Here is a 16,973-nt window from a genome sequence, read left to right as displayed (position 1 = left end):
TACAAATCTATATTTATCAAATTTGTCTACAACAACTTCAAAATATAACAAAAATGTTGAGGGTTTTTTTCAAACCAATAAAGCATTTTATATTAAAGGATTCTTTTTTAAAATATTGGACGTAAAATAAGAATTCAGACACAAAGTTTGTGAAGAGAGAATTCTACAACCTGTATGTCTCTCATTTATAGAAACACCTGAAAAAACAAAAATGGGAAATCTTGTATTGAACATTTCATAAAGCACGTCTATTCCACACTGATGAGAAGAAGTCATATGATTTCCCAATTGTCATCCATTGCTTCCATGAGCTGATCACCTCCAACATGGCCGCCAGAGGGCACGATAGTCTAGACTAGAGCAAATTCTAAAAACATAATCAGGTGAAATATTCACGCTGTCATCGATCAGCCAATCAGCGTTGAGCTTCTCCTCCTGTCACTCCGTCATCGATCAGCCAATCAGCGTTGAGCTTCTCCTCCTGTCACTCTGTCATCGATCAGCCAATCAGCGTTGAGCTTCTCCTCCTGTCACTCCGTCATCGATCAGCCAATCAGCGTTGAGCTTCTCCTCCTGTCACTCTGTCATCGATCAGCCAATCAGCGTTGAGCTCCTCCTCCTGTCACTCCGTCATCGATCAGCCAATCAGCGTTGAGCTTCTCCTCCCGTCATCTTCATCGATCAGCCAATCAGCGTTGAGCTTCTCCTCCTGTCACTCTGCCATCGATCCGAGCTCCGTTCACAAAACAGGCATTTTAAAAGTGATGTCCTTTCCTCCTGCAGAAACTAACAAAACATGAACTCTGACTTTTTACATTATGTTGTTATTTCAGCGTCCCTTTTTGTACATTTATTGCAATTAAATCACAGTAAAATGGTTTATTTTCGGTTCATACGGCTCGAATAAATCCACAGATGATGTTATGAAGTCAGACAAGACGGCGTTTAGTTTCCCAGGATATCTGGGACTGCCACAACAAGTATAAAGCAGAAATAGTATTTATTTATTTATTGCATGGTTGATGGTGAAACTACCAGCTTCCCTCATGAAGAGGTGGAGCACCGCTGGGAGGAGAGGAGTGGTCCACACCCCCTGCTTTACAGGAACAGAAACTGAAAGTAAGACAGAGAGACAGCATGCGGCAGTCCAGACAAGTCTCTCTCTCTCTCTCGACAAACAACTGCCTTCAGGCCTCCAGCTCCAACAGTGCAGCAGACTCTGACAACAACAAGTGAGTACAGTTGATGAAATTCACAGTTTTTTAAAGGAATCAACAGGGAAGAGTTGACTTGTTGATTCTACTACTTGACTCGTTTCATTACAGGGCTTGTACAAATGTAATAAAGTAGTCCATGAATATGAGATATGAGTTTACAGATAATCACAATCCCGCCTCAGCATTGTGGAGGTTGGTTTATGGCTTTTTGCCTTTTACACCTACAGTCTATGGGCATATCTCTGGGTTACTCTCGTCTTTATGATTCTTCACAGTTCATTTTGTTTGTACGCCCTCTGGTGTTTGGTAGAATATTGCAACAGATCACGTAACAATGACAACGTCATCAAATGTTATGTACAATTGTGATTTTGGATATCTTTTACTCCCTAATTTGAACATCCTTCTGGCTCTCTCTTTAAGAGATTAAAGGTAATTGTCAAACAAAACATTGTCAAAACAGCTTTATTAACAAAATGAAAAGAGATGGTTGATGAATAAACCAGGTGTGTAATATAGTCCCTGCTTGCATTCCTTCGTGTCTTTTTATGTACAATCTTTAATACTTAATGTTTCTATTAAATATGCCAGACTAAAAACCCATGTGCCGCGATCTTGTTTCCCTTTTTTTCGTTTTTTTTCGTCTCCGGCTTCTACTGGTAACCTTGTGTTTAACGTCACAACACTACGAATTCTGGGTAAATCCCTTCAGTCCGCAGGAATGCTGATTTAAGTAAAGGGTTCATAAAGGGCTCAAAATGTCCAACATACAATTTGACAGTGGGACAGCCATAAACCCTCACAGGCTTTTGTGGGAAAGTCGTGAGTGTGGAGATTGGGATTGTGCCCGAGACTTTGAGGGGTTGAAACCAAGTCCGGACCAGGACCAAAGCTGGGCGGGACCGTGTCAAGGCACAGATCTTTTTACCCAGTCCAATGTTTCAGTGACGTGCAACATAACTACTTGTTTCATCATGGCTTTTACTGGAATTGTATTAATGTCTGTTGTTCTGTTGTTTTAATTTCACATTTTTGTTCTTAGACATGGCAGCAGCTGTCAGCCTCCTCGTTGAAGACCAGTTTCTGTGCCCCATCTGTCTGGATGTGTTCACTGATCCAGTCACCGTACCGTGTGGACACAACTTCTGCAAGGCCTGCATCACAGAACACTGGGATCTTAATGTCCAGAGTCGGTGTCCCATGTGCAAAGAGCACTTTGACAGAAGGCCGGTACTGCGAGTCAACCCTTTTATATCTGAGATTGCTGCTCACTTCAGGCAGTCAGTCCAAAAGAATGCCAGCGGCAACAGCTGCAGCTCAGAGGAGCAACATGCCAAACCAGGAGAAGTTCTCTGTGACATCTGCACTGAAACCAAAGCGACGGCCCTGAAGTCCTGCCTGGTGTGTCTGGCCTCCTACTGTGAGTCTCACCTGGAGCCTCATCAAAGAATCGCAGGCCTTAAAAGACATAAGCTGATTGATCCTGTGGAGAACCTGGAGGGCATGATTTGTGAGAACCATGATAGACCACTTGAGCTGTTTTGCAAGACTGACCAGACATGTGTGTGTCAGTTCTGTGCAGAGTCAAGTCACAGGCTTCATCACATTGTTCCTCTGATAGACGAATATGAAGAAAAGAAAGCTGAGCTGGGAAAGACAGAGGCCGAAGTTCAGCAGATGATCCAGGAGAGACGACTGAAGATTGCCCAGATCAGACAGGCAGTGTTGCTCAGCAAGCAGGATGCAGACAAAGAGACGGAGCATAGTGTTCAGGTCTTCACTGCTCTGATGCAGTCTGTTCAGAGAAATCTGTCTGAGCTCATTGAGACGATTGATAAGAAGCACAAAACGACAGAGAATCAGGCTGAAGGCTTCATCAAAGAGCTGGAAGAGGAAATCTCGGAGCTTATAACGAGACGCTCTGAGCTGGAGCAGCTCTCACGCACAGAAGACCGCCTACACATGCTACAAAGCTTCCCGTCCTTGAGCCCTGCTCCGCCCACCAAGGACTGGACAGAGGTCAGTGTTCACTCGTCCTATCACGGGACTGTGATGAGTTCTGTGGCTCAACTGGCGGAGACACTCAGTAGAGAGATGAAGATTTTTAATCTGAAGAGGGTCCAGCAGTTTGCGGTGGATGTGACTCTTGATCTTGAGACAGCATATTCGTGTCTTTTTCTGTCTGATGATGGAAAGCAAGTCAGGAGAGGCGATAAAAAGCTGAAACTTCCAGACAGCCCAAAGAGATTTTCCACAAGTTGTGTTTTAGGAAAGCAGAGTTTTTCTTCAGGGGGATTTTACTATGAAGTCCAGGTTGAAGGGAAGACTGACTGGGTTTTAGGAGTGGCCAAAGAGTCTGTCAACAGGAAGAACAGCTTCATCCCAGTGTCCCCACCGACTGGCTACTGGACTGTGCGCTTGAAGAATGGAAATCAGTATGAAGCTTGTGCTATCCCTGCAATCCATATCCCTCTGATGTCAAAGCCTCAGAAGGTGGGGGTGTTTGTGGATTTTGAGATGGGTCTGGTCTCCTTTTATGATGTAGACACTGCAGCTCTCATGTACTCCTTTACTGGCTGTAACTTCACTGAGAAACTCTACCCATATCTCGATCCCAGGCATGGGAATGATGGTAAAAACACCAGCCCCCTAATCCTTTGTTCCATCAATCAAATAAACTGATCATAACAGGAGTCACCGTCGTGTAAATGACCTAAATCACTTTCCTATTTTGCTTTTGATTTTATTTTATTTGTATTTTATTTTTTAAATCTTTCTCATTACTGCAGAGATACACCAGTTTGTCAAAAAAAAAGAAACAAATCCTCAAGTACACATTAGATTCTTGTTAGCTATAAGTTTGCAGGCCGTAAAACTATTCAAATGCATCATTGAATCCCTAAAGAGTACATTTTTCTTCCAAGGGTTAGTGCACTGTTGGTTCTGCTCCACTGGGAGGAGCCAGATAAATAGTCAGGACCGTTAGTGGAGCCTGTGTGGTTTCATTGGTGCACTCTGAGGGTTTTAAAGTAAGTTTTTACTTAATTTCCATGAAGATTAAATTATAGAAGGCCTACTTCTTCTTTATTACAGTCTAGGTAACTCATTCTGTTTGGAAGCACAGCCAAATTCTGAGGTCTGGAATTCCCTGTGGGGGAATTATAACAGTACGTCTTAATAATACAGCATGAAAATAATAACATACAGTATGGATGAATACTAAAAAATATGTTGATTAAATATAATTTGGTGACATCTAGAAAATAATTTAAAACTATTAGTAAAACTTCTCCAATGAGAGTTGGCCACCATTAAAAACAACAATGATGATTTACATTTTTTTTTTAATTCACTCCATCATTTCACAACTTCCATATTAAACGTTTCATTATACTAAGTGTCTTTCATCACATGTTTTTTTTTCTTTATAAAGATTATCTAGTTTTAACCCACATTGGATTGTAATACAGCTAAAACTTCAGGAGTTGGGGTATTTGTTTTCATAATTTTTTTAAGATAAATTCACAATTTGCTGGTGGATTTATATATATTACCGGATATTAATTTAGGACTTATGAGCATACAATTGTAATGTAAAATGTTGTGCTTTATTTTCATGTCATTTTATTTCATTTGCTAATGAATCTGCGACAATGCTATGTTTTACTTTTATGTGTTATAGTTTTTTTTAATTTCTTTACTGTAAGAGCAAAATTGTTTTAAACTGCCAATAAAGTTATTATTGGACCTGTCTTTGGTATAAGTCTTTAAGAAGTTACTGTAGTTTTTAAATAAAATCATTGTATTAATGAGTCCCTTCCATCATCAGTGGAGTATTCTGTCACTGACTTGTACCTTATTGTGTGAGAGAACAATTATTGCTAGTGTGGTTGAGTACAGCTAGATTAATTATTGAATACCTTTGACACTCAAGTAAACACTGTGGGAGTCTGTACAGACAGCCTCTGACTTTCTGTCAGTACAAGAAATTCTTTCTGTCATACATCACAGATTATGGTCTTAAATAAGCCTAGGATTTATTTTACTGTTTGGCTTATCGCCCGAGAAGACAACAATTCATTCATTTCATCAAAGATGCTTAATGCTCTGTATGCAATGCTATGACTGACACGTGCATGGATCTGCAAATGTTATGTACAGTTAGAGAGGGAAATACTGTAGTACTGGATATTATTTCTGGAGTGGATGTTCTCGCGTAAATGTTGTTTTACTGTGATGTTATTCACATGCTGCGTCATGTTCAAATGTTCATGTTCATCCATCTACTGAATCTAGGGTTAAGGTCACAGGTACTTAGCTCTGTGTTTGTGTGTTTGTGTTTGTGTGTGTGTGTGTGTGTGTGTGTGTGTGTGTGTGTGTGTGTGTGTGTGTGTGTGTGTGTGTGTGTGTGTGTGTGTGTGTGTGTGTTTGTTTGATGGGAGGAGGGGTCATAAAGTATCACTCCCCTTTACCCCACTTGGAATCGGGAGCCGACATCAGAGGCTTCAAGTTCAGGTTGTTGTGGAGTTGTTGGACGCTTACACGCCTCTGTGTATGAATGCCAGAGCTGAAAAAGTAATATAGCATCCCAAAAGGACATTTACGGGGCACTAGTCTCAAAATCTGCACTGGGACTGTCGAGAGAATATATATTAAAAATGATTTTTTTTCATATCTGATAATAAGACTGATCAATACCATTGACTCCATGTTAACTTCACTAGCTCATGACATATCAGGCTTTCAGGCAAGAACTCTCAAATTTTAGTGAACTCAGGTGATGAACTGTTCTTAAGGTCCCTAATGCATTGCAATGATATATTTTCCACACCACCATCAGCCTGGAATCCAGACAAAGGATTACGCTGTTTATATCAAAGCCTATGGAGATGTCCCAGCAGGACCAGCAGCTTCATATGGAATCTGGAGCCTCCATGAGTGGAATCCAAAAATCATGTTATATGTAATATGACTTTAACCAGTTTGTCTTATTACATAGTGATTTATTTAACCATCTCAGAGAGTGAGATAGAGATTATTGAATATATTTAAAGTTTATGATTATGAGCTTAGTTTTTTAGTTTGACCTCGGTTTAAGGTTTTACTTCTTATCTACCTCTTTGAGTGTCCTCACTATATGTTTTGTTGTTCTTCTTTTGAATTACATTTTTTTAAATTAAAATCTGCATTCATAGCAGGCATGTTCTCAATATAAAGGTACAGAGAAAAAAAGGAATTAATTTAAATAAATAGTAAAAAAAATAATTTTAATAATTTTAAAAAGATGGAATTAGATGATTAAACTTAAAAAAATATATATAAAATGATAAGGGGGAAAAACATATACTATTGTTCTTTTAAATTAATCTCAAGGAACTTTCCTTTTTTGTGTATTTGTTGACGAAAAGTGGTGTTTCTGAGCACTAGAGTCCCTTTAGAAAACCTCTCATTTCATCCCAGCAGAGGTCTGACAGTTTGCTCCACTCAGACCTGGTTCTGGTTTTCCCGTGCCTCCCTTCCCTCCAGCGGGCCCAGCAAGGTCATAAAGAGTCATCAGTATTACATGTAGACATAACCAGTAGCAAGGCTCCTCAGAGTACCTTTAAAGATATTACTATATATTTTGACAGGTGTATCACTTTGCTTAGTGTTTATAAGTTTGAAAGTATTGATATATTCTTTAAATGCACATAAAAATCCAGTGAAATTGGGGCTAACCTTTGTCATTTTACATTTATATATATACAGGGCGGCTGTTTCACTGCGATTTCCCTTTCCCACTGCGATAAACGAACTACTCTATCCGTGTAATCAGTTATTATAATGGCAGTTGATCTGAGACTATTATTACAAATCACTTGGGTTCCATATATTGTGATGTGACGTATTGTTTGGAATACTTGGCTGCACAAGCAGGTTTACTCTACCATGTGACCATGTGACCGCACCCGGCATCACCGATGTGTGTGGTCAGATGTGTGCTCTGCTGCACCTTTAACCACACCTTTAACAGTGATATCAAGTAGTGTCTGAGGCTTTACAGATAATGAAAATGAAAGACAGAAAAACAGGAAAATCCTGAGTGAGGAAAAAGAAAGTTTGTACTTAAGATAAGATAAGATAATCCTTTATTAGTCCCGCAGCGGGGAAATTTACAGGATTGCAGCAGCATAGAGGACAGTGCAAACAAGAGACATAGTGAAAAAAAACAAGATCAAAATAAGTATTATAAATAAGCAAATGAGCAATAAAAAAACAGTAAAAAACAGTAAAGAATCCACAGTAACTGAAATATTATATATACAAACATAAACTATTATAACTATTGTATTGCACAGTGTATTACTTCAATTGTGTGCCTAAGCAATAAAATAACAGAATTTCTTCCCAGCTCAGCTTTCTTTTCTTCATATTCGTCTATCACGTTACCTTAGAAACACAGCAGAGGGCCCACGTCATCCAGGCAATGTGGTGTTAATAACTAGTGTGAGAAAAAGGCTGTGGCTGGTGAGATGTGTGAGACGGCACGTATGCCACTGCAAAGCTGGGAAACAGGGCACAGGAGGAGCAGAGGCTTAGTGTGTGCGTGTGTAATGTGTAAAAGAGAGATTGTGTGTAGGTGATACATTAGTTGCATGCTGGAGGTTTTAGATAATAGTGTCACATTTAAGTGACCTGCATGTTATGTCTGTGTGTGTGTGTGTGTGTGTGTGTGTGTGTGTGTGTGTGTGTGTGTGTGTGTGTGTGTGTGTGTGTGTGTGTGTGTGTGTGTGTGTGTGTGTGTGTGTGTGTGTATGGAGCATGGTGTCGAGTCACGTTTATCGGCAGTGTGATGTCACTGCATGCCCAATAGGTTTCCCGCAGTTTGGTTTCCTCTGTTCGGAATTTTTGACACACATAAACACATACACATGACACACACATAAACACACACACACACACACACACACACACACACATACACATACACAGATACACATTTGAAAGAATAAAGCTGATAATGCTTTTCTTTATTTTCTTATGGTGAACACATGCCATGAAAAATCCAACAATGCATGTATCCACAACAGATATTAGCCTGATAGCTATAACTTATCTCTTATATATCTTCTTCTTCTGTGCCATTAATGACCCATTGTTGTTAAATACACATAAATGAGCCACACTGTTGCACTGGGTGACATGTTTTATCACCATGAACACACACACTGTAGTTCATTTATATTTTGCTAATCTCACATACACAGTCCTGCTGCCAGAAATACTCCCTAGAGCACCAAATGTGGATTGATCCGCTGCTGCAAATAAATAGTCCTCAACAATCACTTTCATGGGATTCATAACGGAAAGTGTTGCAGTAAATGATTTGATACATTGGAGAACCCATTGCTTGTTGTTATTGTTCTTGGCTTTCCTGTATGCCAGTTTCATGTCGGCTTTCCTGCTGCCTTCTTGCTAGTAGCTTAGCTTGCTAACTGGCTGCTTACTCGTTGGTTTGAAACAGTTCTGTGTAATTCCACATTTCTGCCCTTGTAGTTTTTGTAATTTGGATTGCATTCACTTTCAATGTGGTCACAATGCGTCCTCAATGCGTTCGGGGGGCATTTGCGCTCTCATGTGATCGAGCATGAAAATAAAACAGTAGTAAAAGGATGGTCAGAATGGTAGCCATTTTTATTTGTACCTTTTTCCATTGCGACCGTTGTAGCAGACTGCCGCTCCATTTCCACCAGAAGGGGGCTCATTTTGGAGCCTTTTGCGTAGCTCCTCATTTATTTTGCCGCGGAGCCTAGTATTGCTGGCTTGCGGACCACGTGCTCCGCTTTGATTGCGTCATACCCGTCATTCAAGGCTTCGTCAGTTAGCGTACTCCTTAGCAGCTGAATTTCTAGTCTCAAAGGATCACTGTCTTGCTCAATGGCCTCTTTAGTCACTTCAATAGCATCTCACTTTGCATCTATACCCCTCGGATTTTGTACATTTTCACAAAGCTTCACAGAACATTCTCTCATGGTTTTCCTATTGTACATTATATAATAAAGGTCATTACAGTCAATCACAGCAAAGCTGCAAGTTTGACAGAACAAGCAATTGCAGTGTCACGTCTAGGTTTTCTCTTACTTGAGCCATCTAAAATGTTCCCACGGTGAGGATGTGTGGCTTCTTATCCCATGTTTGTTTCCACCCACACATCCAAGTGTAAAACAACCGGAGGCAAATTAAACTGAAACTCATCTGCCTGCTGTGGTGGCACATTGTGACAACCACAGGCTTGTTGTCTGTGTAAATAGCAGATGACAACAGGAATCCCTGTGTGTTGCAGCCATTTACTGCAGTACTTATTTGAAATTTTCAATCTGATGCTCTATGTAGGTGTGTGAGACTTTGCACCGATCTCAAGCACTTCTATTCATATCCCTGCTCTGGGAAACATGTTCTCGCTCAAGCCAGTGACTCACTGTTATATTCCTGTCTCAGCAAAAACCACCCGACATCAAGTCAAGTCAAGTCAATTTCATTTTTAGGGCGCCAAATCACAACAGGAGTTATATCTCATGACACTTCTAGACCGTACTCTTTCATTCACAGACATCCGACATTCCCCACATGAGAGGCAATGAGAAACTTTAAACTTTAACGGGAAAAAACCTCTAGCCAAACCAGGCCTCAAATGGTTGGGTTGAGAGAGAGTGAGGGAGAGAGAGAGAGAGAGAAAAGAGAGAAAGTGATTCCTGAAAGCAGAGTGAGCACTTAATTAGGCCAAAGGGAAACAATGCTCCTGATAGTTGATACAATGAGCCTAGCTAAACTAAGCTTAGCTTGACTTAGTTAAGCTCAGTTAAGTGTAAAAACTTGAAACACGGAGAAGCACCTGGCACCTTGCACCTTACGTCGAACTGTTACACAGAAAAGTAACTTTTAGCTTTTTTTATTGCCACACTGTGAATCCATTGGGCAAACTAACTTCTCTTTTCTAACTTCTACCCAAGAAATAGTACTACTATGCATGTTTGTGTGTTTTGTGTAATATGCGGAGCCAGAATCCCACTGCTCTTCCCACTGCTCTTCTCCGCCTGTGTAGAAACGACTGGTTAAGGCTAGGTACTGAACTCCAGTAGTTAGGGTCAGGATAGCCAATTGCTCAGGGCATGGGACACGAACAACGTAGTCGAGAGTGGACGTCTGGCCAATGCTAGTGCTTGCATACTGCACAGGGCAGATATTGTCATGAAGACCAGTGGGATTCATAATAACTCACCACAGACAGACCCACATACGGCGTCATGTTTTTATTTAGTCAATACACAAACTGCCATATAGAAACAATCACCTCCACTGTGCAGAGGGGGAGGCAGATATCTAAAGAGCAACATCTGTGCATTGGTACATTCCGTCATAGGTAAGTGAGAAAACATATGTCTGTAGTTTAGGTGAACCCTTGAAAGTGTTTTCTGTCTACTCCTACTGAATCCCACGATGAGGAAAAACATCTATTGGAAACGTAATGTTTGGGTTTCTGGAGTCGTTTTGTGGGCCTTACTGCATTTCAGCAGATGAATGGTGGAGTGTAGACAAAGTGACGTCACACTTGAAAATTTCCCGTGCCGCTAACATTGAGTCAGATAACATGAATTCAAAACTATCCAACGCACTCATGTAAACACTGTCAGCCCTATCGAATCTAACAGCCAGAGTGTTTGACTCGGTTCTGATGTTTCATAGAGCTGAGAAGCAGCAGAGCAACCCAAAAGCCTTGAACCCAATCTCTAGTTCTTCGTTATCTAAGTCTGGATTATCTCAGTGTTACAGACCAAACTGTCATCTAACAGATAACCGCTATGCTCACTGTTCTGCATATCTACACTGGGCAAGGCACTGATATTTTTGTACAGACAATGTATCAAACCATACAAGCTACAGTCTTGTCCGTTTGGATCATTGAATAGTAGCCTAAACAGCTCACTGCTATAGATTTATTCAACCTCTTATCTAGGCTGGCCTGCTGATACAAATGTTGTAGGAGTCACAGGATGTACTGCATGCACCGCTGAATTCACCATCCAACTTTTCCCAGCTTTTGAAGCCATTATTGGTTTAAAATTGGCTTGTGAACTGATTACTTGTGAAACAATCCAGTTGCACACAACGTCTCTCAACTCCAACTCTTGTCTTGTATCTCAAGTTGCTAATCAGACTGTAAACAGCGAGCACCGCACGGAAAAGGAGGTCTTGAACCGAAACACAAGAAATATAGGCCTTTGCCAATATCCTTTGTCAGATCGTTAGCTGAGTTGTTCCAAGTTTTGCTATGAGCAGGTGAGTCCAACCCAAAGTTAATGTTTTTTGGAATGTTGTGTGGAAACTATTAGTGTTTGAAACATACTGAATGGATCAACAATATATTTGTTACATTTGCAAGAGCCATGTGTAATGCCGTGTTCACACCAAAAGCGAAGTGTTCAGTTTACATGTAAAGTCAATGCACAGACGCGAATATACGCGAGTAGACGCGAACTTGAGCCTTGCGTCGCGAATGAGGCGAAATTGCGAAATTCGCTTCATAAAATTCGCATGACGCTGTGTTGCGACAGCCAATCAGCGTTGAGACTCTCCTCCTGTCACTCTGTCATCGATCCAAGCTCCGTTCACAAAACAAGCTATTTAAAAGTGATTTCAAAATCAAAAACAAAACATGAACTCTGACTTTTTACAAACAACCATCATTATGTTGTTATTTCGACGTCGCTTTTTGTACATTTATTATAATTAAATCACAGTAAAATGGTTTATTTTCGGTCCATACAGCTGTAGTAAACCAGCTGACGGGTGGCTGCTGGATTCAAGACGGCGTTTAGTTTCCCGGGATATCTGGGACTGCCACAACAAGTATAAAGCAGATATAGTAGTTATTTCTAGTTATTTATGAATGGTTGATGGCGGAAATAAATGGATGAGTTAACAACGGTTTCCATGGAGATGAGACACTCCCCCTCTGCGGCGCGTCTAGCGCGAATGAAGCGAATAAACACAAACGGACCTGCGAGTAAACTGACGCGAAGACACGTTGCGAATATTCGCTTCGCTTTTGGTGTGAACACGGCATAAGAGGGTAGCTTATTACAAGGCCTAGAAGCAAAGGAAGCTACTAGCCTAGCTTTGTCCACACTTTGTCCTTTTCCACACTTCCTCACATGTCAATTTCCACATATTAGCTATATATTTGAGCTACAATAGCCCCTCTTGGCTTCCGTATATTCGTCGGGCTTGGTGGATGTTTGGTGTAGCTGACAAAGCTACTTGCAGTTTCACCTCTTGCGATCACTCTCAATATGACGATCAGCTGCATTCCAACAGTGCAACTGCACACAAGCATCTGACCTTACCAGGTGATTCAGTCCAAAGTATGCGCCTGTCCGTGTGTTGGAAATACATTATATCAGTGTTAGTTACATAAATGTTGGCCTTGAGTCTTGTTGTGTTGGAATGTAAATGTTATGACAGTGAAAGGGGGTCAGTGCCGATCCGGAGGGCCTTCGTGGACAGGTGCGTGGGGCGAGGAAGGTGTCTGCCTTCTGTCTGTTTACCAAGATCACTGAATGGACAGTGTCTAGTGTGAATCTGGTGTCCCTTTCGTTAACAGGGAACGGCCATTCTTGGCTGATTAGCCTTTTTAGGAAAGAGAGGATAAATAGGCCCTCCATGACACAATGGAAGAAATTCATAAAAACAGATTGATAGCATCTTGATTCACCCGAGTCCTCCAAGCAACTTCATGGAGAAGCTGAGAATTATCACCCAACTCTGAGGCTCTTTAGGAGCTTTTTGTACTCTCTTGTTGCTGATTGTTTTTTTTCTTTATGACCTGCAAATTCCCCTAAACACCTAAACAACCTTCATTTCCAGCACTAGTTCAGCCGATTGCTTGGCATTGCTGCTTGCAGTGTTGGGGGAGGGCATACCCATTCGGAGCATGTGACCGTTCAGAATGCTTGGCAGTTTGGATTGCATGGCCGTTTGGAGCAGGCCGATAGATTGGGCCCCTAAAGTGCAGCTTGCAGCGTTGTTGAGAACCGCCTATTGCTCGTTGACTCCAAGGAAGGGAAGAAGAGTTTAGTTGTAACACAGCTTTCACAAGCAAAAGTGAACTGCAGACAGTAAGTCTTTGCTTTAAACTTGATCTCATCCCTTCCTGGCATATTTTCGGGGGGGCCTTTTAAGTAGTATTTTATCACTGAAGGTCCATGCATGGCGGTAAGGTTTAGGCAACAAATCATCGTGGTCAGCGTTCAGGAAAACATCATGGTTTTGCTTAAATTAAGGATGGTTGTGACGTAACTTAAGCTACGGACCTAATGTCATGTGACTCTTTGGCATTTATTTATTGAAGTTATTTCGGGTGACATCGGGTATGTCACCCGAAATAACTTCAATAAATAACACTGATCTTTTGGTTTCACACGGGACATGAACTCTGGTCCCCTGAGGAAGAGTTCTGTGTTTGTTTGTCCCATAATCCACCACACCTCCGAACCAGCTTTAGAGGACATCTCGCTATTTATACCATGTCTCTGAGCTTCCAATAATGACACAGATGGGTTTACATTGGTGTCCGACGAAAGCCTGGTGCGTCTCATACAGATGCTAAAGGGTGCCTTGTGCTTCAGTCTGCTGACCAAGCAATGGTATTTGACGCCCTGGGAGTGAGACCAGGCTGTTGCTCTATCATTAGATCAACCCTCTGCATCTAGCTGCCCACCACCAGATGACAGACAGAAGTTAGTAACTATCTGGAGAACATGCGTTTCTAGCTGCTAAAGACCCCAAACATTTTTTATAAGTAATTTGTGAGTGGTCAGTGTTTTTCAAGTTATAGTTAAGTTTTGGTCTGCATACACTCATCTTACATATTCCCACCTTTTAAAGTAGCTGCTGCTAACATGTTAGCCCTGTTGCTAAATGCTCCACTCTGTTCACCAGTTGCTAACTGTGTCTGCTGTTTGCTGAGCAGGCTGTGTACAGTGGGTACTGCAACAACTGCCTGCTGCAACTGGGAACAACATAACGATAGCAGCGAGGGAACCAAAACACCAAAGCTTGTGCCTGTAACACCTCAACAATAATCATCACAAACGTCAGTGGTTTGAATATTGTTTTTATTTATTGTTTTTTTTTAGCAAAATTGCTACCATTGATGGTCCCATGTTCTCATATATAAAAAACGTTCTGCTCTTCTTGGTCTTACGGTAATTATGGTAAGTTAAATATTTTGCAGTATTAGACCCACAAGACAAGACATAAATAATTAGGACAGCGCACATCCGTCATTCTGACAAGAGCAGACAATGACCTGGATGGATTTTATATGCAGCATCCAATCTAGGGGAATATCTCCTGGAGCTTTTCAGAAAGATAAAGACCTCCCAACGTGCATTAGCGAGGTGGAGACTGCGAACTTGTACCTCTCTGCGTATCTTTTCTTCCACTTGTGTTAGTGTCAGATCTCTGATTTACACTGTAGGATTGCATTCCACTGGATGCCGTGGAACATTGTGATGCTCCCAGGTTTGTGCAGATCCATCATGTGTGAGATGTTTTGGGGTATTTTTCCATCAACAGTAACCAGATCTGTGAGATTCCACTGTGCTAGAAATCACTGCAATAAGTCACCTATCTCCAATCACTTGGCCCGAAAAAGAACTATTCAGTTAGTGGTTAATGTGGACACATAATGCTCTTGACTGTCAAGATGATTTATCAGCTTTTTTTAACACTTGGAGTATGTTAGCTATTTTTATGCCTAGAAATTGACATGATACTTCAGTCTCTCATTAAATGTGACTCCAACAGACTCCAAAATTGTAGATGTAAGGAGAGGTCCTTCACTGGTATGTGACACAGTTTCTGCTGGCTGACATACATCAGCCGCAGGCAGGACGGCATGACATAATTCATTCTGGTTAACTTTTGCTATTTGTTATTTACACAGTGATAAAAACCTAAGAGCAGTTTAAGTAATAACAGAAAGACCATGGCAAGTTATAAAGACAGAGAAGGAATGGGTATTTTTGTAGTTTTTCAGAGAGAGAAAAATATCTTGAGGGTGCCATTCAGATAAAACCTCCATCTCCTTTTAGTTTGGGGCACTCCAGTGTTTTAGAGTTCCACTTCTATAAAATATATATAGATATATGGCTCTTTAGCTGCTAAATGCTTCAGCTAGTGAGTAACTCTGTCTGTTTCCTGCTTGGTGCTGAGTAAGTGTAGTGATCATATATTTACCTCCATCAAGGAGTTTTTTGTTTTGTTTTTTCGTTTTTTTTCAGCAGGATTACCAAGAAAATACAAGCCCCGATGTTCATGAATTTGGTGGAAGGGTGTAGCATGAGCCAAGGACATATTGGAGCAGATCCAAATTGTAGGGCGGTAACACGCCTCACTTTCCACTGATGGAAACTGCCTTGGCGGAGTTCTGCACTCTCTGATGGACACATATTCAATTCAATTCAGTTTATTTTGTATAGCCCAGAATCACAAATTACAAATTTGCCTCAGAGGGCTTTACAATCTGTGCACATGCGACATCCTCTGTCCTTCCCTCACATCGGCACAGGAAAAACTCCCCTAAAAAACCCCTTTAACAGGGAGAAAAAAGGAAGAAACCTCTGGGAGAACGACAGAGGAGGGATCCTTCTCCCAGGATGGACAGAATGCAATAGATGTCATGTGTACAGAATGAACAGCATAACAGAGACATATGTGAGTTGGACGTTAACCTAGCAGCTCCAAAATTTAGGTTGGCTGCTTGTTTAACCACATTTATTTTCTATTTACACACAGAGGATGTGACGTGTGGTTGTAGATGCTTTGACTTGTTCAAAGGCACCTTTGACAGAGTCATGCTAAGTCACTAAAGTAAAGTAACAACTCGGGACACTAATTAATTTTCCTGGAGTCATAAGTAAAGTAATTCAATACTACGAGTGATAGTAAAGCGTAAATCATGAGTAATTCTAAACTTTCCAGACACTGCCCACCAGCACTGAAAGCTAAGTATTACTAGATCACAATAATGACAACTTCCTTCTCCCATGATTTAACTGCCCCCTTGCTTAAACCTTTAGTCCTTTTTTTTTTTTTACAAGGCAGACTTCACATTACTAAGTCAAACCCACGTCAGGTCGAATTTTAGTGAAAATGGCAGTGTACTGGTTTCATTCCGTGTATGGATAGGTAGTACATTAAATAAATGAAACGTGGATAAATATTAACGATAAAGAAAATAAATTAGATCAAACTCCAGTCAACTAAGTGGAAATACATCAACTCTTGAATACCTCCTGTTCCCTTGTCCTCCCTCTCCCTTCTCCTTTGTGAAATGAACCAACGGCCTGTCAGCTGTCGACCAAACCTCCCGTCACTCATTAACTCCGTCCAGTCACACGACCTTTACCACCAACGTGGCTGCTGATGCCCAGATCATGTGTTTCCCAATGTTTCATTCACATTGTCCCCACTGCCCCCCATTACAAATGTTAGTTTTATAATGCAGCTGTTTGTAATGATTGACTTCTTCTGGGCTGTTGTCTCAGAACAGTTTGGTCAAGGGCACTCTAACATGGAGGCGGGTGGAATCGATTAGAGTCTTTTAAATAAAATATACTGAAGCACATTCATTTTTTTTTGTATTTAGAACCTTTTGGTGCATTTAAGAGAATTTCAAAGCCTGATTTGATTCTACCATGTACGTCTTATAGG

The 16,973-nt window shown here is 41.0% G+C and overlaps 1 protein-coding gene across 1 annotated transcript; it reads left to right on the top strand.

Annotated features, from left to right (window-relative positions):
- Positions 1-1,146: 1,146 nt before the first annotated feature.
- On the top strand, positions 1,147-4,959 carry LOC129112653 (E3 ubiquitin-protein ligase TRIM39-like). Its single transcript, XM_054624846.1, has 2 exons — positions 1,147-1,232; positions 2,260-4,959. The coding sequence occupies exon 2, from the start codon at positions 2,262-2,264 to the stop codon at positions 3,897-3,899; it is 1,638 nt and encodes a 545-aa protein (XP_054480821.1). The 5' UTR covers positions 1,147-1,232; positions 2,260-2,261; the 3' UTR covers positions 3,900-4,959.
- The last annotated feature ends 12,014 nt before the right edge of the window (positions 4,960-16,973 follow it).

The sequence above is a fragment of the Anoplopoma fimbria genome, chromosome 23, assembly GCF_027596085.1.
Source record: "Anoplopoma fimbria isolate UVic2021 breed Golden Eagle Sablefish chromosome 23, Afim_UVic_2022, whole genome shotgun sequence".
NCBI classification, from domain to species: domain Eukaryota; kingdom Metazoa; phylum Chordata; class Actinopteri; order Perciformes; family Anoplopomatidae; genus Anoplopoma; species Anoplopoma fimbria.
The sequence above is the reverse complement of the archived record's forward strand: the minus strand, read 5'-3'. Positions and strand labels throughout refer to the sequence as shown.